At 37.3% G+C, this 21,699-nt stretch overlaps 4 protein-coding genes across 13 annotated transcripts in view; 3 read left to right on the forward strand and 1 right to left on the reverse strand.

The window, feature by feature from the left end:
* Positions 1-6,880, forward strand: part of LOC129788943 (active breakpoint cluster region-related protein) — a 26,825-nt gene extending 19,945 nt beyond the window's left edge. For both annotated transcript variants that reach the window (XM_055825435.1, XM_055825436.1), the window contains exons 3-9: positions 483-1,017; positions 1,447-1,905; positions 2,472-3,077; positions 3,711-4,604; positions 4,708-5,017; positions 5,087-5,336; positions 5,412-6,880. In XM_055825435.1, the coding sequence (XP_055681410.1) occupies positions 483-1,017; positions 1,447-1,905; positions 2,472-3,077; positions 3,711-4,604; positions 4,708-5,017; positions 5,087-5,336; positions 5,412-5,595 (3,238 nt within the window). In that variant the 3' untranslated portion in view covers positions 5,596-6,880. The remainder of the gene's footprint in view (positions 1-482; positions 1,018-1,446; positions 1,906-2,471; positions 3,078-3,710; positions 4,605-4,707; positions 5,018-5,086; positions 5,337-5,411) is intronic.
* On the reverse strand, positions 6,870-8,724 carry LOC129789038 (protein Notchless). Of its 2 annotated transcripts, none has more exons than XM_055825652.1 (4): positions 8,573-8,724; positions 7,346-8,485; positions 7,108-7,271; positions 6,870-7,047 (listed from the first exon to the last, which is right to left on the reverse strand). In XM_055825652.1, exons 2-4 carry the CDS (start codon positions 8,479-8,481, stop codon positions 6,908-6,910), a joined length of 1,440 nt encoding a protein of 479 aa, XP_055681627.1. In that variant the 5' UTR covers positions 8,482-8,485; positions 8,573-8,724; the 3' UTR covers positions 6,870-6,907. The 2 variants fall into 2 exon arrangements, with proteins under 2 accessions (XP_055681627.1, XP_055681628.1); XM_055825653.1 differs by having other exon boundaries at positions 8,636-8,715.
* Positions 8,725-8,738: 14 nt separating this feature from the next.
* LOC129789135 (ADP-ribosylation factor-related protein 1) lies at positions 8,739-9,996 on the forward strand. Its single transcript, XM_055825790.1, has 5 exons — positions 8,739-9,055; positions 9,162-9,332; positions 9,411-9,492; positions 9,552-9,723; positions 9,792-9,996. The coding sequence occupies exons 1-5, from the start codon at positions 8,963-8,965 to the stop codon at positions 9,874-9,876; spliced, it is 603 nt and encodes a 200-aa protein (XP_055681765.1). The 5' UTR covers positions 8,739-8,962; the 3' UTR covers positions 9,877-9,996.
* A 762-nt stretch (positions 9,997-10,758) lies between these two features.
* Positions 10,759-21,391, forward strand: LOC129788964 (AP-1 complex subunit gamma-1). 8 transcript variants are annotated; one of them, XM_055825497.1, is made up of 14 exons: positions 10,759-10,874; positions 12,192-12,259; positions 12,751-13,081; positions 13,818-14,056; positions 14,288-14,364; positions 16,418-16,513; positions 16,602-16,762; positions 18,107-18,702; positions 18,775-18,913; positions 19,233-19,497; positions 19,559-19,876; positions 19,956-20,096; positions 20,156-20,263; positions 20,329-21,391. In XM_055825497.1, the coding sequence occupies exons 1-14, from the start codon at positions 10,819-10,821 to the stop codon at positions 20,428-20,430; spliced, it is 2,697 nt and encodes an 898-aa protein (XP_055681472.1). In that variant the 5' UTR covers positions 10,759-10,818; the 3' UTR covers positions 20,431-21,391. The 8 variants fall into 8 exon arrangements, with proteins under 8 accessions (XP_055681472.1, XP_055681473.1, XP_055681467.1 ...); XM_055825498.1 differs by having other exon boundaries at positions 12,192-12,253; XM_055825500.1 differs by lacking the exon at positions 10,759-10,874 and adding an exon at positions 11,710-12,078 and having other exon boundaries at positions 12,192-12,253.
* The last annotated feature ends 308 nt before the right edge of the window (positions 21,392-21,699 follow it).

Below are 21,699 nucleotides of genomic sequence, written 5' to 3' on the forward strand. Positions count from 1 at the left end.
TGTTTTGTAATTTCTTTTCTGAATTAAACTTCACTTCTCTCTCTCTCTCTTTCTAATTATGTACATAATACACAATATATTGGAGAAGATGAGAAAAAGTGAAAATTAAATTGGTCATGTTGCTGAACATTTGGAAGCACGCTGTTTGGGGATTTTTTTTAAAAGGCAATAGCATCGTGTCTCTTGTTTGGTACAATATTATGTATAGAGTATAAGAAAAGAAGGGAGATTTGAGGCAAAACTAATGTGATTTTCTGTTTGGCTACAGTTCACTCAAATGGAAATTCCAACTTCGCATTGTTAATTTTTGCTTCTAATTTAATTTCACTTCCACAACCTCTTTTGCCTCTTGGTTGTCGCGCACTCCCGGAGAATTTCTCTCCATCTCCATGCACAATGTGGCGTATCCCAGTGAAATAAAGAATGTGGAGCCATCCAATTAATTGATGTTCTCTACATTGGGGGGAATTCATTCTTTCCAGACCACCACCGAAATTTATTCGTCGAGCGGCACCCGTTGATCCACCCACGGTTCCGGGAAGTGCTACGGGTCGTAAGAGTGCTGACTCAGACAGCCCATCGAGTTCCTTGGAGCGCAATATTAAGCCATCCGAGCTACATCGGCAAAAGTCATCGGATTCACTTGATGTGAAATTGGGTGATCGTAGAAGTGTAAATGATGCCGGGAAAGTGGTGACAAAGGCTTTGTCGGATGCATCATCCGCGGAGGCTTCGCGGAAGATTAAATCGGAAAATTATGAAAAAACCCGCCTGGCATCGGAATCAATTAGAAGTACCACCAGCTCACAGAGCCCAACAGGATCACTGGGAAAGGCAGCTACAACCGTCACAGCGAGTGGAGCCTCACCGACAGGGAGTCTCGGGAAAGTGGCAGAAAATCAGACTGGCGAAAGCCCCACGGGAAGTCTCGATAAGGTCAATGCACGTCCAGCAGATAGTTTACAGAGTGTAGGCTCAAAGGAATCCCTTGCGTCACAGGGAGCAATTTCCGAAAGGGTAAGAGTTCACGTTATATGTTAGAATAATTTAATTTGATACGATCAAGGTTGTGCATTTCTCCATCTTCATTCTCTCTATCTCACTAAATTAATTGTCTCTATAAAACGCATAAAGCAAATGAGAAGATAATTTTTCTTGCGAAATTGTAAGCGTCTCATCTTCGTCTCTCATTTATTGATTCATCGCAAACACATTTTTGCTCAATAACAATGATTTGTTTTTGTAATCTTATCATACATAGAGCAAATAATAATTATCTACTCATTGATAATGGCTCAATAATTGATTTGTTGTCCTTTTTCACAAAACAACGTAAAAAACATGCGGTTTTATCAATTTTCCTTAATGGGTTTCGCGTAAAATTTTCTATTTTTGCATTTACAAATTAATTTTTAAGTTCATTTCCTCAAATCTCTTTGCTTGCAGATCAAGAGCTACGAGTCCATTTCATCCTTAAGCTCAGACAGTGTCAAGGCTGGTGGTCAGATGGACAATGAGCCCTACTACGACACAGTGCCCATGGATAATGGAGATGGGGACTATGTCTACATTCAGGCAGGTGGTGGGACAACAGGAAGTGGTGGCGGTGGTGGTGGAACTGGTGGTTCCACATCAAGTAGAGATGACATTTCCACAGCCGGGAGTACACTACCAATGCCAGCGTATCCACGGAGTCAGAATAGTAGTCAGGCAAGTGTGCATGTGGAGCCAGAATCTCCGGGGAAGAGTTCCAATTATGTCAACATCAACTACTTCCTGATGCAAAACCACGAGACGCGCAGTAGCTCAATTGACAGCGATGAAGAGGGCGATCCACCACCACTCATGCGTGCAATATCGCACGATGATAATCCAAATACGCCGGGAGCATTTAGAAAATTGCAGGTATGTGGAATATAACGGAATTCATCACCAAAGTACATCCAATTTGTCTCACTAGATCTCGTTACTTTGGTATAATTTTGGCTTCTGTGCTGCTCATCATTTCTCTCTCTTATACTTTATATTAGAATATTAGGTATAAGATGCAAAAGAAGAATATAAAATGTTTTACCTTCACGGTGAAATTTAATGTAGATGATGGAGAATTTTGAGAAATTATGGGTTTGCATGGGAGGGAAGGAAAGAAAGTACAGTGATGGTCGTGAAAATTGAATGAGGCAATTTATATGGAATTTAATATGGAAATATAAGAAAAAAAGTTGTGAGAATTTATGATCATCTCTGTAATATACTTTTCCCGTTGCTCTAGCAATATATTCTCGGTAAAATTTGTAAGAAGAGAAGTAAGAGCAAAAGAATAATAACAAAATTGGTTACACATGAGTTATAATTTTATGAATTCCATGCCGAATTCTTGACCGGCCGTAAAAAAACACTCTACTACGTCTGATTTGTGCGCAACTGTTCACAAATTTTCTTTTTTTTTTCTTGATGAATTTGTATTGCAGTCTGGGGCCAGTAGAAATACAACAATTCGCCAAATAATTTCCAGTATTATAACAAGTGAAACATTCTATGTGGAATGCTTGGGGAAGATGATGCAGTACATGAAGGCAATTAAAGCCACATTGACCACGTCTCAGCCTGTGATAAGTGATGAGGAATTTCAGACGATGTTCTTCAAAATTGAAGAATTGCACGCCGTACATACGGACTTTCTGGCTGAGCTGCGCCAAAAGGCGGCCCAGCAGGAGGATGACATACGCATTGGGGATACATTCAAGAAGATGGCGGGTCACATTAATCTCTACGGGGCATTCCTACATAACTATGGGCGTGCCATTGACACGGTGAAGAAGTGCGGACAGAATAATACGCAATTCAAGGAGATCGTGTCGCGAATTGTACTGAATTCCAAGAATGAGCAATCCCTCCCGCTGGAGGATCTTCTGCATAAACCCGTTGCGAGGGTGCAGAAGAATGCACTTGTGCTGGAGGATTTGCTAAATCAAACACCGCCAACACATGCAGATCATCCACCGCTCAAGCAGGCGCAACATCTAATCCGCAACCTTCTCTCTGAGTTCAATGTTATCCAAACTAAAAGTTTGCTGGTGAGTCTCTTTTTTTCTTTTCCTTCCTTTTATTTTACTTTCTGCCAATCAATCATGGTTTGTTTTCTTTATCTGTGCTTGTTTATCAACCCAACGTCACACTTCTATTGTGACCTTTACCTGAGAAATATTAATTTGTTGATTTTGCAAATTGAACTAAAGTTTTAAATTTCCCTTTAAGGAATAATTTTGGTTGGACATTTAGGAGGTTCTTTTTAAAAAAATCTTTGATAAGTTATATTGAAAAGTTTCCACAGCTGACGTGTCTTCCCTCTTAACTTAATCCTTTATCAGGGGCTTTATCAATATCATTTAATGCACTTTATTATGCTTAATCATCACACATATTATCTCTTACCTTTAAAGGAGGATTTAAAGTCAATGTTTAAGCAAAAAAAAATGTAAATTAGCAAAAGAAATTAATTTTAAAAGAAACTTTGACAAAATTGCTCGATTTTTTTGCATTTTATAGAGTCTTTTCTGGTTAGAGAGTACAGACTTATCAAAATATCGGATCTTTGGAAAATTTTTGCAACTGATTTAATAAAAAAAATAGATTAGTTATTTTTCTTTATCTTCAATGATTCACAAAATCTTATCTACATGAATGTTTATCCGCATGTTCGCGCATAGTCTGACGATAAGACCCTGAGGCGCTTAGTGAAGCATTCAACAATTGTGGAATTGGTGGATGGGCACCGGAAGCTGCGGCATTTATTCCTCTTTAACGATGTCATTGCGTGTGCAAAGTACAAAGCGCAGCGTCAGACGCACTTTGAGTTCGAAGTGAAGTGGTACATTCTCCTGCGTGACATCTATGTCCTCCGGGAGAGTCCGTGTGATCCCAAAGAGGTGAATCCTGTGAATATTTTGCAATTAAAATCGCAAGCATGTACGGTGCGTGATCAGATTCACGTGGAGAAGCAGGAGATGGAGAAGAATAAGGGCAAGGGGAATGCATCGAAGGTGAGCGATAAGCACCGAAAGAAGTTGGCTGAGCTGGAGTCTCAGCTTGTTCTGGCCTCGCCGAATTTAGTCTTCCGACTGAGCAATAAGACAACCAACAAAATCATGACATTCTTCCTGAGTTCGGACTTTGAGCGTACCCAATGGATTGGATCAATTCTCACGCTGCAGGAATCGTGCAATTTACCCGGAGTACAGCCGGTGAATTTGTTTGATCTGCAAGTAGCCATTGGGGCGTGTCAGGCGATTGTTCAAAGTGAAATGGGATCGTCGTACTTGATGCTGAAGAACAACGATGAGAGTCTCCTGTTTGGTGATCTCCACTTAACCATCCAAGGTATCACAGGATTGGATCATGCAGCTGATCTCTTTATCTGTGTGGAAATTGACTCGTACAGCCACTATTTTCGCAAGGCAAAGACCAAACTGATCTGCCGTAGCTCCAGTCCGCTCTGGAATGAGTCGTTTGTGATGGAGCTGGAGGGTAGTCAGAATATACGGTTTCTCCTCTATGAGGATCATGCGCATCAAGCAATCCTGAAGGCTCATCATGTACTCTCGGTGAGTTTCTCTTTTATTTTTTTCTTTGTTGTAGCCTTGGAGATCTTTGTCCCTTTTTTAATGACTTTATCCTTAAAATTTGATGTGTTTTGCCCCATTACAGCTCAGTCGATCGTGGCTACAGGATGTTCCAACCAATAAAATGGTTAATTTGACTGAATCTGTAAAATTGAATACAATCTTCAAATTCCTCCCGGATGAGGGATCCCTTCGGCGGGTACCAACCTCCAAACCAGGTGCTCTGTTCGGATCTAAAATGCTCCAAGTTGTGAAACGCGAAAAGCGCAACACACCCTTTATCATTAGTGCCTGCATTCGCGAAGTTGAGCGTCGTGGCATGGCTGAAGTTGGGATTTATCGTGTCAGTGGATCAGCATCTGATCTGACGAAACTGAAGAAGTCATTTGAAACGAGTAAGTAATATTTTTTGCAACCAATCTGCAGTTCTAATATGCAATTCCTTCTGCTTCTCAACCCTGCAGATGCATACGAAGCGGAACAATTGCTAAAGGAGGTGGATATTCATTCAGTTACGGGGATTCTGAAGTCATACCTGAGAGAACTTCCGGAAGCCCTCTTCACAGATCAATACTACCCAAAGTTGTCAGAGACGTACAACAAGTACAGCAATTTCAATGAAGCAGAACGGAGTAAGGAACTCCTAGCCATCTTCAATGACCTCCCACAACCAAATAAAGACACAATTAATTTTATTTTGGATCATCTGATAAGGTAAGATACAAAAAAATCAAATTCTGTTGTCCTGTGTAAAAATAGAATTAATAAAAAATATATATTTGCCAACAGGGTGCACCAGCAAGAGGCAGAGAATAAAATGTCTCTGCACAACTTAGCAATGGTGTTTGGTCCAACGCTCCTTCGACCAGGACCGGTGACGGGGAAGCAAAAAGACGGACTGGAAACGAGTACGGTGGGCGTAATGGCGCAAGCTGGGATTCTCTATAGTTTCCTCCAGGCGCGCCTCAAGTGATCCTTTATTTAGAGGCCCCCTCATTTCCAACGTAACAATCACATTCAAACCTAAATTCTCTATAAATATTATTTGATTTGTAAACATTTTATATTAAAAAAAAAGTATTTATTTTACCGTAGATTAAAAAAAACAAAATGACTTTTTTCTCACTACAAATAGTGTCGCGAAACCATTTTATTAAAATTCATCGAATTACTTTTATAGTGAGTAATGGGAGAGTAGAGGAGGTGAGAGAGAAGGTCTACTGCACCACAGAATAATAATAATAAATTCTTAATGTTATCCATTTTATTATTGAAAGGATGAAATTATATAAGTACCTAAATGACCTAAATAAAAAAAATTAAAAAAAAAGAAAAAATCATTTCATTTTTAGCAATATATTTTTCCTGTGTTTTATACTGAAAAACAAAATCCCATTTTCACAAAATTAAGATGTTTTATATAAAGAAAAATTGTATAGAAATGAAAATAATTAATTTTTAATAATTTGTATTTTTTTTTAAATTGGATGAGAATCCCACGAAAAAGTTCCATTGAATGGACTGAGAGTACAGAGAAAGAGAGAGAGTGGGTGGCGAAGGAACCCTCATCCAAAAGGAATGAAGAAAAAACTCCATCTAGTCACGGTTTTATGTTGATTTTTTTTGACAAAATAAAATCCTTCAATTTACCTTCATTTTATTACTAAAAATATTTTCAACATAATAAAAATCCATGCGTAAAAATAGTGAGAAGATAAAATAGAAATATAGCAGAAATAATGTAATTTTAGAGCAAACCAAGTGAAATGACTAGTTAATAAAAAAAATCAAGCAGAAAAAGTCTAAAGCCGACACGGATCTTTTAAAAACTATTACATACTTATTAACTTACTTATAATAGTGAAGAAAAAGTAGATTAATTGCGTTATTTTGTGCGCAATTTATTGGACTTTGTAGACTGGATTAAAGATTCAATAGTTTGCAAAAATTTTAATCATGTTTTCCCCCGCCCCCATGAAGAGCCTAAAAATCCATTTTCTTTCCAAAGATTGTTGAATGAAAAAAGTCTTATGCAAAAAATTAGCAATTTGCATGAAATATTAAAGAAACTAACTAAAAAAAAGTATTTTACGCAGAGTTTTCGGGCATTTTTGAAAGCCATTTTTTGAGCAAGAATAGAATGAAGAATATCGCAGATATGAATGCTAAATTTTCCAATTTTGTACGTTTGACCTTGGTAGAGAAATTTGTAATGATGTAAAGTGAAATTAGTGAATAAAAATCACATAAAATATGAACTCTTTATTTGATTTTTCTTTAATCCCTCAATAGGCCCACATTTTGACAACTTTATCCTTTCCTCCGGAAGCAACTCTTGAACCATCAGGAGCCCAATCGACGGCAAAAACCTCATCAGCATGTCCCGGAAGGTCCTGGGCGAGTTTTTTCGTCTGCACGCTCCAAACTATGAAAAGAAAATTCTTTAACTTTTTGCCCAAATTAATAAAAAAAAAATTAATTTTACCTTTAATGGTGGAGTCTTTACTACCGCTAACGAGGAGACGGGAATCTGCTGACCAGGCCACCTGATAGACAGCCTGTACATGACCACGGAGAGCACAAATAAATGCCCCATCGTGAGCCCTCCACAGCCTCACGGATTTATCAAAAGACGCCGAAGCAATCATCCTGCCAAAAGCAAAAGAAACTCAATCACTTTGCTCCTGTATTGGCGGGAAAAGGAAAAAGGGAAGGAAACTCACTTAACATCTGGAGAATATTTAACTTCATTCACAACATTCTGATGTCCCGTCATTCGTGTGATGCACTTGGTGCGATTAGACTGCCAAAGGTAGAGTGTTCTGTCGTCCGAGCAGGACACAAAGGATTCCACATCGTCCGGACAGACAGCTTTGAAACGTGCCAAGGCAGCTGCCTTCAATTCCTCCTTACTCGCTGAAGCAATCCTGAAGATTTTTCCCTTCTCCGTAACCGGATGAAAGGGTCCCGTTCGCAGCACATAGTCCGTATTGAGTGCCAAGCAATTCACCCAATGCCCGTGTCCTGTTAGCGTTCGGCACAGTGTTCCAGTACTTGCTCGCCAGATTTTAATCGTTCTATCTTGCGAAGAAGTATAGATGAGCCCAACTCCACCCCAGCGAACATTTGTCACTGCCTGTGTGTGTCCAGAGATGACCATTTCGCATTTTCCCAGAACTACATCCCAAATACGGACGTCATTGTCAGCACCAGCACTTGCAATTCTCCGGCAATCGCTGTTATCGTGATAGGGTTCCCAGCTGAGGCATTTAATGAATTTCCTATGTCCCACAAGGGGTTTTCCCAGCTGCTTCCCTGTTTCCGGACACCACACACGGATTTGACCAGCTTGACAGGAACTGGCGATTTTCGAACTATCCGGAGCCCATGCAATACAGAGAACAGGCTGCATATGACCACTACACGTGTAATGGGGTGTCTCAGTGTTCAAATCCCACAATCTGAGAGTTTTATCACCCGATCCACTGGCCAAATGCTGCCCATCGGGGCTGAAGCTAAGCGAGACAACCGCTTCTGCATGTCCGGGCATTGAACTCGTACATCTCGTTACGGGGCGCACTCTAAACACCGCTTGGGGCTGATACACAATATCCACAACATTCTCCGTGTCTGTCTTCTTCAGATTCAGGGTTTTCTCGAGGCTCTCCTTTATTTCTTCCTCATTGACGAAGAAGAGGAATGGTGTGGGATCATCATTCTTTAGCAATGCATTGCAGATGAGTCCCAATTGGGAAACTGTTGTACCCGTTGGGAGATCCAAAGGAGGTCCTGCCTCTTCTCCTGTATCCGATACAAGACGCACCTGAAGGGTCTGTGGCAAATCTTCTTCCAAATCCATTTCTCTGATGGGAAAATAAATGAGCAATTTTGAGGTTAGAATGAAACTAATAAAACTATCTTTGTGAATTAATCCAAATCTTCAGACTTACTGGAAATTATTTAAAGTCTACGCAATTGAAATTATTTACTAGACTTTTTTCAAGAGTTTTTACCAAAATTATTACTGAAAATCACAAAAATTCATAGAAAAACAGTTCTAGGAAAATTGTAAACAAAAACACATGTGGTTAGATTTTACCACTTGTCGATTGCAGCGCCACACGGTACAAAACGTAAAATGCTTGTTTTGTAAAATGTTGTGAAGAAAAAAAGTCTAATTTGCAGTTTTATTTAATTAAAATGCTTTCGTAGGCAATTAAATAAAATTCAGTGTGTCCCCGTGATTAGTGTAAATTGTAGTCTATTGAGAGGAGGTGTGAAAAGTGTTTGGTTTATTGTGGAAAATAATGGGAGTGAGGTGAAAATTCAGTATTGCAGTCATGTTTACACTTTTGCACGGTTTCTACAAGTATATGAAGCAAAAAGACGAGTACTGTGTGCTTATTCTAGGTCTGGACAATGCTGGAAAGACGGTGAGTACCCCCAGAATGTCCTCAAAGCCCCCAAGGAAGCCACAAATTGGGGGAAGTTGGCACAAACATAACCTAACTTTTTTCTCTCATCCCCCAAAAAATATAGACTTATTTGGAGGGAGCGAAGACAAAGTTCACAAAAAACTACAAAGGGATGAATCCCAGTAAGATAACCACAACAGTGGGATTGAATATCGGCCAAATTGACATTCAGGGAATACGTCTCAGCTTTTGGGATCTCGGTGGTCAGGAGGAATTGCAATCACTCTGGGATAAGGTTTGTTTTACTTCTTCTTTTTTGAACCTTTTAAAACTTCCGGAGATTTATTTCTTCTTGGATTCCTTTTTTTTGCAGTACTACCAAGAATCACATGCCGTCATCTACATAATAGATTCTCACGATAGGGATAGGATGAATGAGTCAAAGGATGTTTTTGGTAATTAAATTGAATCCTATTTCTAAGATTTAATTGCTCTAAATGAGATTCCTTTGTAGATAAAATGATTTCAAATGATCATCTCTCGGGGGTGCCCCTTTTGCTCTTGGCAAATAAACAAGATTTGCCGGATTGCATGGGAGTGAGGGAGATTAAGCCTGTTTTCCAGCACTCGGGGCATCTAATTGGGCGACGAGATTGTCTCGTTATGCCCGTATCGGCTTTAACCGGGTAAGTTTTTCCTTTTTATTTACAACAAAATGTTTTTAAAATGTTAATTTGTAATATTTATCGAACAGGGAGGGTGTTGACGAAGGTATAAAGTGGCTCGTGGAGGTTATCAAGAGAAACAGCGTTGTGAGACCAGCGCGAAGCACTGATTAATTAATTTATATAAAAAAAAACTCCTCATTGTTTTCCATTCATTTGTGTCTCCTTTTTGTACAGTAACTGAAGAAAAAAAGAAAAGAAAAAATATAATATTTTGTTGCTAAATTCTAAAAATTTGGCGCTTTAATCAATGTGTGAATTCGGACGATTAATTCGCGAAATTAGAAGAATAATTGCAGATTCTCTAAAATTCACATTAAGGTACAAAAATTAATCAAGTATTAGTGGCTAATCACACTTTATATGAAGCAAAATGATAACATCGAGATTAGAGAAAAAAATGTTTCATGCTCCATGTTTTAGCGAAAATAATTCTCTCCAAGGTTCATGAGATTGTTGGCATTGGTTCGCCTTATGGGTGGTGATTCAGAGCCACTTTATTCTCATCTCAAGCATTGCAACAAATCGCAATCTCTGGGCACAATAACAAACACACTGACATCGGTGGCTACCCACCACCAGGTAAGCGCGTCCTCCAAGGAGGATGAGTGAGTAAACGCACGGCTCAGAGATTACAGAGAGATACGAAACGGCTTCGCACGGCACAGCTGATAAGGCCAATTCTTTAGGCAATCCACCACAGAGAATCCCACAGAGTATAGCAAAGCACCAGCAGTCTTCTACTCCGTGCTCACCCAGTATAGGGAGTGTGTACATAAGAGTGGTGCAAGTGTAGTGGGTGATAAGAGTCGCGCCTTATCAGCACCAATAATTGCTTACCAAATACACACGGGAGACGTTGGGTTACCTGCAAAAAGGAAATGGTGTAATTATTCTTTTTTCGGGCCCCAATTTCCCCATGAGTGCTCATTTATTCAAGTGAAAAACATCGTAAAAAGCACACCTGTCCTCCGTTGCAGTGATTTTGGGTGGGAAAGCGCGGAAACGTTGTGGTGAAGTTCTTGTGCGAGACATTCCTTCCTTTGTGGTGACAAGATGTACCCATACTACGAACCCGATTGGAGTGTTCTTCCACCAGAGAACAATCGCAGGTAAAATGAGGAATTCCTCCAGCCCCCATTGAACTCATTCACTTGATTGATTTCTTGAAAACCATCTCTAAAGAAAGATCTGTTGGTAATCGTCGTTCTTTCTTTTCTATACAAATCTACACCGTTTGTACGATCGCGATGAAATTTGGCACAGAGGCTCCCTATATCAGACTGTTTCGAGTGGCCGTAATAATTTTCCCCCAAAGCCCCCCTTCAGGTATCCCTCACATAAAATTCATGCATTTATTGACTACTTTTTGAAATTGGCGCACTAAATATAGTTCCAAAAGCAACCACTGCTATTTTTTGGTTATATTCGTTAGAAAAGAATTTCAAATTGCGTCGACTTCATACACCGTTCTCGTAAGTTTCATCAAAGAATAATTTTTTATGCAAAAGCATTATAATAGTTGGTATTCCAAAGAATAGGAAATTGCCTATGTGTTGTAATTTCATTCATTGAGATCAAATTCAAACTGATTTTGATACTCAAATTTAAACAAAAGTTTATATTATTGCGCCAAAATGGCAATTACTCTTTACGAATTTTATTCCCTTTGATGAATTTCAGACAGAATCCAATAAAAATTTTATTATTAAAAATTCTTATAAGAAACTTATTGGAAAAGTGGGAAAAGTAGTTGTCGCAAGAGAATCTTCCTGTTCACTTAAATCAATTAAAATTGAAACTTTCGTAACCTTTAGTTAGAAAGCTTGTGGAATGTTTTGGGTTTTCTTCCACGATTCTCATTAATTTTTCTTGTAATTCAGCAACTTATATGGAATACCAAGTAAAATAGAAACTTCATAATTAGTTTCCATTTTCTCATGGCGATGACAGATTGACGTCATCATCATTCAGAAGTTTTTGATGTTCGTGCGTGATAGAAAAACAAGAAAATATAAGTTCTCTCTCGTGAAAATCTACTTGTTTTGCAATATCTGGTTAATATAAATTACCCTTGAGCGCTAAGTACTCTCTCATGTTCCCGCAGAGTTGATTTCCTGTGTGTTCTTTCTTTTTTGTGCCTGTGAGCCCCCCGAAATTTTTGCATTTTGTCCGTGTTGCATTCTTTTTTTTTTGTTTCTCACCTCGCTTGTCTCCCAATTGGGACAACGCGACAAAGAACTGACGGCATATTCCCGTGGATTAGAGCACACCTGCCACAGCGACACAGCCATTCGCCATGAATTCCGAGCACGGGTAAATGGCCAGAAAGAAATCAATCAATGAGGGCTGGTGGGGTGGTTGCATGGCTGGGTTGTTCCGTGTGTGCGTGTGGGCTTTGCTTTACAACCCATCCCTTGTTCTTCCAGATTCAATCCAGCCTTTAACATGGCCAGCATCCGGCAGGTCATCAATGAAGCCGTCGAAAGGGGTATAAGTAATGAGACTTTTTTTTTCAACTTTTCCTTACTAATCTCTATGAGTACAATTCCCCCCTTACGCCCACATACTTCCTCCACATCTTTGTCTCTTCCCAACTTCCCAATGCATCCAAGAAGAAAAATCAGACGAGACTTCCATCCCCCACATGTGTGGAGAGGAGGCACAAGACCTTCAATTTTTGCCCATCTGAAGGCCGGAAGTGGTGCGTGCAATTTGTCAATCTCTCTTTATTCTTTAAACCTCGTGCGAGAGGAAGGAGAAAAAGCGACCCAGAATGGTGTCGTCTATCGTCGGTGAGATCGCAATTTGTGTGTGACATAACACGACAGAAAATCTCAGTTGAGAAGTCATCGCAAGAAAGACAAGGGCTTGTGCCTCCCGCACAGTGTGGAAGTAGTCTCCAATGTGTCCACATGCGGAGTGTTTTGAATGAAAATGTGTCTCAAAAAGGATTTTTTGTTTCTTTTGAAAAATAATCTTTCTCAGTGAGAATGCCCACCCCAACCCGCCTCAGGGATCTCATTCGACAGATCCGGGCTGCCAGGACGGCGGCCGAGGAGAGGGCAGTTGTGAATAAGGAGTGCGCATACATACGGAGTACATTCCGCGAAGAGGATTCAGTGTGGCGATGCCGCAACATTGCTAAACTCCTCTACATCCACATGCTGGGCTATCCGGCACACTTTGGACAACTGGAGTGCCTCAAATTGACTGCAAGTCCCCGATTTACAGACAAGAGGATCGGTTACCTCGGTGCTATGCTCCTCCTCGATGAGAGACAAGATGTTCATCTACTTATAACGAATTGCCTCAAAAAGTAAGTTTCTCTCTCTATTTTTCTTTTCATTTTTTTATTGGTTGCTCCGCAATGAGAAGTAATTTATCCACAAAATAAATCATGTAAGAAGATAATTTATCTAAAGGAGTTTAAATGAGAAGAATAAATAAATTAGATAATAAATTATTTTATAGAGAATCATTTGAGATTGAAACCTTACGTTTGGCAAAATTCCAATCAATAAATCAGTTGAAATGAATCAGAAGATTAACTATCTCTGATATAGATTAGAATTTATTTGCAAGGGAATATTCAGCTTGCAAGTCGATTAGCAATGAGACTATTTAGGCGGATTGTGTAGGAATAATTTTTAAAATTTTGTTTTTTCTTTCCAATCTTCGTACTTCTTTTGACCCTTCATTAGGACATTTTTGAGTTAAATATTCCTTTAAATTCATTCGCAACCCAAATAATCTTTTAACACAATAATTGAAATTTTCTCTCAAAGCTCTTTGCAACATTGTGTGTACAAAGAAAAAAAATCAATTAGCAGTGAAATTTTATTCACTTTCAAACACTAATGAAGGCAATGGACAAGAAAATTAAAGGGAATAATATGATTTTATTTTGTAATTCAGTAATGAGCTGCTGCCCCTTTTGCGTTAGAAAAGAAAGAAGAAATAAGAGAGATGAATCTCTAATAAGTAGATTACTGATACATTTCTTTCTTCTTCTTATTCGTCTGGTGCACAAAAAATAAAAATGATGCACACAGTGATTTAAATAGTCCCACACAATTTGTGGTTGGTCTGGCGCTATGTACTTTGGGTGCAATTGCTTCACCTGAAATGGCACGCGATCTGGCCAGCGAGGTGGAACGTCTTATGAAATCACCCAATGCATACATAAGGAAGAAAGCAGCCCTGTGTGCTTTTCGGGTGATCCGGCGTGTTCCTGAGCTCATGGAAATCTTCCTTCCTGCCACACGATCACTTCTGAGTGAGAAGAATCATGGTGAGGATTAATCTTATTTAATTATATGTAAGAGTTGAAAGAAGAATGGAATCCTTCAAGTTTTTTCTTGAGGAAAATCTTTCGAGTCTTCATTTCAATGTTGAGACGTTGTGGCCCCACAGTTTTGTAATTTTTTTTTTTGCCACTATCACACTGGGCAGTGTGTGATATGTACATACATTATCTCATTAAATGGCAATTATTATACAGTGTTGTGTTTCCACTCCACAGGAATACTAATAACTGGTGTAACACTCATAACAGAAATGTGTGAAAACAGCCCGGACACACTGAGCCACTTCAAGAAGGTAATAATTAAATTTAATTTCCAAAATATATTTCACAATTTTACTTTGTCGTTCTCTCCCCCGTTCTCCATCTCCTAAAGTATTGTTGAAAAAAAAAAACATTAAGAAAAATTTTATTTTTTAATCTCAAAGTGAAAAAGAGATTCTTAAGTTTCAATCGAGATGGAATACTTTTTCCCGAAGATATTGAAATCAATTTTTTTTGTCTGTGTTTTTGATGTAGAAATGGGTGGATGTGCATTGAATTGCCAATTTGGATGATTTTTCATGATGTTTCCCATTGCGGAAGAAGTTTGAGAGGAGAGAAAGAATATTCCCTGCTAAATTCCCAACAAAAAAAAATAGAAACATTATATCTCTGTAGCTCTGTTGAATGTGATTGATAAATCGCTCTCCCCAATTCTCCTGATAAATTCTTTATATTAGTTGTATATATCATTAACCGCATTATAATAATGAATGAACCACACTCAATTTGCTTGCCAGGATAGTGGAAATCGAGAGGTAGGCTCCTATATTGCAACATGCTCGTGTAATAAATCAATGTTTTATTTCATCATCGTATGGAATGTTGCATCCCATAAAATGACTTATTGATTGAAATTTAATAAAGCAATTTTGACGAAAAAAAATTGATCAGTATAAAAATCATATTTAATTGGGCAGTAAAACATTTTTTACAAGAATAATTATGAGTTGGAAATAATTTTTATTTATTTGTTGACTAATTTTGTTTGTTGAAATCAGTTTCAATGGCTAAATTTGGAAAAATAGAGAGATGTTTAAAATAATTTTGCAAACAATATAAAATTAAAAGGAGTTCACCCACTTTCTATAAGGACGCGTAGTTCTTTTTTTTGTGTAGGATGATCAAAGAGGAATAAGAAATCGTCAAAGACTCAGTGGAATCAGCTGAAAAAATTCGCAAGCTTGCAAAAAATTCAGAAAATAACCTGGGCCTGGGGTTCAGTGGATAGAGCGCTTGAGTGCGCATCCAAAGGTCGCCGGTTCGAATACAGAACCCGGCAACGCGCCCCATCCGCCAACGTGCAATTAGATCACGTTGACCGGTTGGATCAGGAGATTGATACACTCCTATCTGTAAAATGGCCCACACGTGGTAGTATCTAGCAAGGCCTCCCACTACTTCTCCGCAAGGAGAACAACAACATCATATAGGGCGGCCGGCCCTGTTCCTATTGTAGTCCTAATTTTTTTCCAGACCCTAGTCTCATGGCTAAAGGGTGGAGGGAATGTGCGAGCTAAATGTCCTAGGCGGTGGATGTACGTGTGAGCGTCGTCCATCAGCACGCTCCGGTATGAGTCAGTCTATTGCTGAGTTTCGTTGGGAGCGCATGTGGGGCATTTAGTTAGCCGTGCCCTACCGCTCAAATAGAATTTCTAGGTAGCCCAACTTAATTGGACTACACTATATGGGACGTAGCGCCAAAATATTATTTTATTTTATTGCAAAAAATTCAGAAAATAACATCACGATTGTGTTTTTTGTCTCTTTCAATGTATGAAGCATTCATAATAATTCTTCTTTGCAATGAAAGAGATCAGAATTTTGTTAAACAAAAATAAATACAGATTTTACTGCTCAAAAAATATTTTAAACTGTCAAGTAAAATATTTTACTGTTCATTTTATCCTTTGAAACCAAAAAAAAAATATTGCCTCCCGCCTCAAGAGCTTCATTAATATGCGCCTCTCTGTGCATGCTGTAAATGTTATAAATAATGTTGCAATCCCACTTCCCTGAAAAAAAAATATTATGCCAAATACACACAAACACACCCACTCAATAAACTACCCTCCAATTTGATGGTGCATTTGAGCATGACGTGAATAAAATTATTTAAAAGAACATGAGATAGTGTCCATAAAAAACAACCCCATTTAATTATTTACAATTTTGCAGGATAATTGAATGTTTTGCATGTTAAATTGCCATCGCTTTTTTTCCAGATGAGATAAAGAAATATTTATTTGATTTTATTTTATTGATTCAATTTTTAAATTTTTTTTTTTTTTGATTTTTGTGTGGCAGATTGTTCCGAATTTAGTGCGGATCCTGAAGAATCTAATTCTTGCTGGGTATTCACCTGAACATGATGTTAGTGGAGTCAGTGATCCATTCCTTCAGGTAGATTTCTTAAGAGGAAGAAAAAAAGGAACAAGATTAGTACCTAAAATTTATTGTTTTTCCATTATTATTTAATTTAAAATTTAAGGTGAAAATCCTTCGACTCCTTCGTATTTTGGGACATAACGATCCCGATGCATCGGAGGCGATGAACGATATTCTGGCACAGGTGGCAACAAATACGGAAACAAGCAAGAATGTGGGAAATACCATCCTGTATGAAACGGTCCTATCAATTATGGATATTCGGTGAGTTGTTGCGCCCATCTCATTCTCTATTAAATAAATTAAAATTAATGCCACAACGAATGAAATTCTCCTCCACTAATACTTAAACACGTCAATGGGAGGCATGAGAAATTTATTATTCAATTTAAACCTCAATAGAACTATTTGGAATGGAATTTCGAGTACCTTTTTAGCAAATTTCTCAGTGAAATGCAGCAATAAAAAAAATTCTCGCTTCTCTCAATAAAACAGAATCAGAAGAGGAAAAAAACTCTAATCGATTTGTGCAGAGGAATAAAATTCTCCAAGCTTCGCATTTTCATTTAAATTTCCTTCTCTTCGGATGATTTATGCTCAAGTTATTTTTTGTTGCTGTATTGCAATTCAATTGCTAATATATTACGCTTTAAATCCATACTTCTTGTCTTAAAACTGGATTTTTCCCAGAATGTTTTACATTCACCGTAATTAGTTTACGTGAAAGAAATGGCCAAGAAAAAAATATTTGAGAGATAAATTAGTTTTTTTCTCCATTCTTTCCTCAACTGCGTGACTTTCATTCTCTTTTTTTTTTATCAAAAATAGATTCTTTTTCGCTTTTTTTTTCTTTTCAACTTTACGATAAGCATTGATTGAACGCTGCATTTTGTGTTCAAGGAGAATTTCTGTTTCACCACAAGGGAGAGGAATTTGCAATTTGTGGTGTACGCACATAGAGAGACAAAATTTATTAACCCTTTCACGGCCAATGGAAACAAAAAAATAACATTGGAACATTTATCTTTTCATCGCGATATTTATTCTTTTGATGCACTTTTTGTGATTTTTTTTTAAAATAAGGACGAATACTAGTGGTCAATATTTCCATAATTAATCAATTCTCTACGTTCCTCTGCAAAATATTAAAAATATGCTTCAAAAGGCTAATTTATTTGATTAAATTGAGGACCTTGCGTTAAAATATACCGACATCCTCCTACTATTTTTTCTATATGTTTTTAATGAAAAAAATCGTATCAGAAAGCGATCAGAACTTTCATTCTTAGTACCTATTTTACCAATAAAAATGAACATTTTTATCGATAATATTTGATTCGAATTTTTTTTTATCATGAAAGGGTTAAAGAAATTTGTAGTGTACATTCCCTTAGCAAGAGAGTATACTCCTTTGATGAAAGAAAAATTGCATTCTCATGAAATATTCATTGTTCTGTTTTCTATAAGGATAAATGAAGGAAAGAAATAAAAGAATGGGAAGCAATAAAAAAAAAATTAAAGGCTCAAAAGTTTCCCTCAAAATAGCTACTTTTACGTTAATATCCGGTTATAATTTTTGTTATTTTTTTTTGCTCATTCCTTTTGTAGCTCTGAGGGTGGATTACGTGTACTGGCCATAAATATTCTAGGACGTTTTCTGTTGAATAGTGATAAGAACATTCGATATGTGGCACTCAATACACTCCTGAGGACCGTCCATGCGGACACATCGGCCGTCCAGAGGCATCGTACAACCATCCTTGAGTGCCTCAAGGATCCGGATGTTTCGATACGGCGTCGTGCCATGGAGTTGTCATTTGCACTGATTAATGGGCAGAACATACGGTCAATGACGAAGGAATTATTGGTGTTCCTCGAGAAGGCTGATTCGGAATTTAAGGCACAGTGCAGTAGTGGGATGGTCCTATCGGCTGAGCGCTTTGCCCCCTCAACACGATGGCACTTGGACACGCAACTTAATATCCTCGTAGCGGCTGGGAATTATGTGCGCGACGATGTGGTTTCATCGACCATTCAACTTATTTCCAGTAGCCCGTCCACGGAGCAAGCTTACATTTCGGCAAAGATGTGGGAGGCCCTACAGACACCCAATAATTGTGAGGATAAGCAACCCCTTTTGCAGGTGGCTGTGTGGGCAATTGGAGAATATGGGGATCTCTTTATGTACGGCGAGAAGAATGATGGTACGAAGCTGATAAGAAATATTGATTTATGTTTTGAAGTGAATTCTTCATGTTTCTTTTTTTATTTGTTAGATATCCCTCGACCTGCGGAAAAGGATATTGTTGAGATGTATCAAAAGCTCCTCTGGGCACCACAGGGATCAACATCCAGTAAGCAGTACACACTGATATCGCTGGCAAAGCTCAGTACACGCCTACAAGCAGCACAGGAGTAAGTTTCCGCTACAAAAAAAAAAACTTTCAGAATAAATTTTCTCTTATCGCTTTTTTTTGCGAAAAACCTTATCAAAAGAAGGGAACAAAATGTGTGATAAATATGCCACATGTGCGCGATTTTTTTTTGTTATCTGATGTGATTTCTAATATGAAAAAAAAGTCCAATTTTTTGTCTTTCCCCACGCAATCATACTAAATAGAATACATAATTAAATTTCATCCAATTTTGAGATCAACATGTGGGGAAATCAGAATGAAAATTTGCATGTTGAATGCCAAATAAGCTGACTTTTTTTTTCTTTCTTGCTTTGCAGTGAAATTAAGCAGATAATTGACGCTTTTGGGTCACATTTGAACGTTGATTTGCAACAGAGGGGCGTTGAATTTTCCCAATTGTTCAAAACACATAATCATTTGCGCGCGGCATTGTTGGAAAAGATGCCACCGATGCAACTCAATCGGATGTCAGCACAAAATGGTGCTGGTGTCACGTCGCCAGATGAGAATGGTGGAGGTGCTGGGGATTTAATTGAGAATGGTCTCGATGAGGAGAATGTTGTAACGATAGCTGAAGGATCGGTGAGTTGTCTTTGTGCAAATTTACTTTTTTTTTCTTTTTAATTGAAAAATCTTCTCTTAGAATGCTCTCTTGGAGCTTCTGGGTGGAACATCGAGTCAGGAAATTAGCATTCCAAATGCCCCAAAGGCAGTATCAGTACCACTCCCAATAACAGGTGGTGTATCCAATAATAAGGATTTAATGGATCTTCTGGGTGATTTGGATCTCTCAGCTGCTAATAGCAACACACCAGCAGTGGAGAGTAGTACAAATGGGAATGTCCTTTCAATGCCACCAATTGTATCACCAACAGTGGGAATGAATTTGGACATTAGCATGAGTAATTCATCACTCATAACAGGCTTCATGGATGATCTATCGATGCAAAGTGATAATCAGGTGAGATTTAGGGATTTTTTTTTCTTTAGAAAAGAAGAAAATTTTATTTGAATTTATTTATTATGAAAATGTTACACAGAGTACGACTCCTAAATTAACTGCATTGGAAAAGAATGGATTGTCTGTCGTTTTGGCACCGAGGAAAGCATCAGGATGCCTCCATGTAATTATGACCGCCACGAATTCATCGCTCAACACCGTAGAACAATTTTTATTTCAGGTAAATTCTTTGCTGAACATTTTTTTTAAAGAATATTTAACTAATTTTCTTTTATTAAGGCGGCTGTACCCAAGAGTTTCACACTACAGATGCTCTCACCGTCCGGATCGACTCTTCTACCCGGAGGAACGATCACTCAAGAGATGAGAGTCAGTCAATCATCAAAGGTAGGATTGAAAGATTTCTTTTTCCTTTGAATTTTTTGAAGAAAATCTTAATTTTTGTTTTTTAGGCCGTCTTACGAATGCGATTAAGAATATCCTACACAACTGATGGGAATCCTGTTCTTGAACAAACAGAAGTTAGTGGCTTTCCGGAAGATGCATTCGATTGAAATGCTGCAGATGAAGGGACTTGTTGTGTGTGCGTGTGTGTGGTAGAAAAAGTAAGTCAGCATCCATTAACACGTTAAAGAGAAAAGGAAAACATTTAAACGTTAGTTTTATCGCCCCCCGCGCTCCCACATAAAAAATTAAGACGAAGATGGAAAAAAGAGAATTAATTGGAAGACGATTAATGCCTCATTTAAAATAAAAAGAAAGAAAAAAAATGATAAAATATCAAAGAAAAAGATTATAAGAAAATGAAAAAATATAAATATAAAAGAAATTATTGAAGAGTTTACTTAAGAAATGATGATGAAAAAATCGATGTAATAAATTAATTAATAAATTACCTATATTTGTTATAAGCGATTGAATGAATGAGAGAGATCGTTAGGAGATGAAGCAAATAGGAACTTTATTCACATTTATCCTTTTATTGCAGATCGTGTTAAAATTTTGTGTTTTATTTCTTCCTAAAACAAAAGGATTTTTTGTGCAAATTTTACAAAGCTTTTTGATTTATTTTCAAAGGATAGTTCTTTAGTTAGAAATAGAAAAAAACCGCATTAACTATCTTCATCAAAATTTTAAACAGAAAATAAATGAAAGATCCGAAGATGGTTTGTAAATAAACGTACTGAAGTCAATAAATATATTTTTCAATACATAGCAAAAGGGAAAAAAATTGTAATAAAGCTAAAAAAAAAAAAAAAGAAAAGTTAAAGAAGCTCAATGGGAAGTTGAATAAAATATAAAAATGAAAGAAAAAGACATGAATCCTGTAAAATTTCAATGTTGCTTTGTATGAGCTTAAATTCCAGAGTATTTTTTGATGAAGAAAAAAATCTTTAAAGGTGTGAAAGAAGAAAAAACTAATGCAATTCTAGAGACAATTTTTATTAGAAAGAAAAAAAAACAAATCAATTTTCCCCTCCCAGAATAAATAATTTATTTTATTTTCTATTTATATAAAAAAGATTTTTTTTTCGTTTTCTTTTAGTGTTTTAAGCAATTTGTTTTTAGTTGAGTTTGAAGGAAAATAAAAAAAATGTGTGAAAAAATTTTAAAAAAAAATTTAAAAGTACTTAATATCCATTACGATGTAAATGAATTTTTAATTAATCTAAAAAAAAGAATAGATTTTATGCTTTTTCTCTATAATTTTTTGAAGAAAAAAATTATTTCTCATCATTCAAAAACTATTTAGAAAGATTACTAACAATGTTATTGACATCTTTTTATACAAAAGTATTTATCTTGTATATAGAAAGTACATT

The sequence above is a fragment of the Lutzomyia longipalpis genome, chromosome 2 (genome assembly GCF_024334085.1).
Source record: "Lutzomyia longipalpis isolate SR_M1_2022 chromosome 2, ASM2433408v1".
NCBI lineage: Eukaryota > Metazoa > Arthropoda > Insecta > Diptera > Psychodidae > Lutzomyia > Lutzomyia longipalpis.

Coding starts and splice junctions, on each gene's coding strand:
- LOC129789038 (XM_055825652.1), bottom strand. CDS start 8,481: ATGGATTTGGAAGAAGATTTGCCACAGACCCTTCAGGTGCGTCTTGTA. Junction 7,272..7,345: donor AAATATTCTCCAGATGTTAA/GTGAGTTTCCTT, acceptor TGCTTTTGGCAG/GATGATTGCTTCGGCGTCTT. Junction 7,048..7,107: donor TAAAGACTCCACCATTAAAG/GTAAAATTAATT, acceptor TTCTTTTCATAG/TTTGGAGCGTGCAGACGAAA.
- LOC129789135 (XM_055825790.1), top strand. CDS start 8,963: ATGTTTACACTTTTGCACGGTTTCTACAAGTATATGAAGCAAAAAGAC. Junction 9,333..9,410: donor TGCAATCACTCTGGGATAAG/GTTTGTTTTACT, acceptor TTTTTTTTGCAG/TACTACCAAGAATCACATGC. Junction 9,724..9,791: donor CCCGTATCGGCTTTAACCGG/GTAAGTTTTTCC, acceptor TTTATCGAACAG/GGAGGGTGTTGACGAAGGTA.
- LOC129788964 (XM_055825492.1), top strand. CDS start 10,819: ATGTACCCATACTACGAACCCGATTGGAGTGTTCTTCCACCAGAGAAC. Junction 16,514..16,601: donor TCAGTGATCCATTCCTTCAG/GTAGATTTCTTA, acceptor TTAAAATTTAAG/GTGAAAATCCTTCGACTCCT. Junction 19,877..19,955: donor CGATGCAAAGTGATAATCAG/GTGAGATTTAGG, acceptor AATGTTACACAG/AGTACGACTCCTAAATTAAC.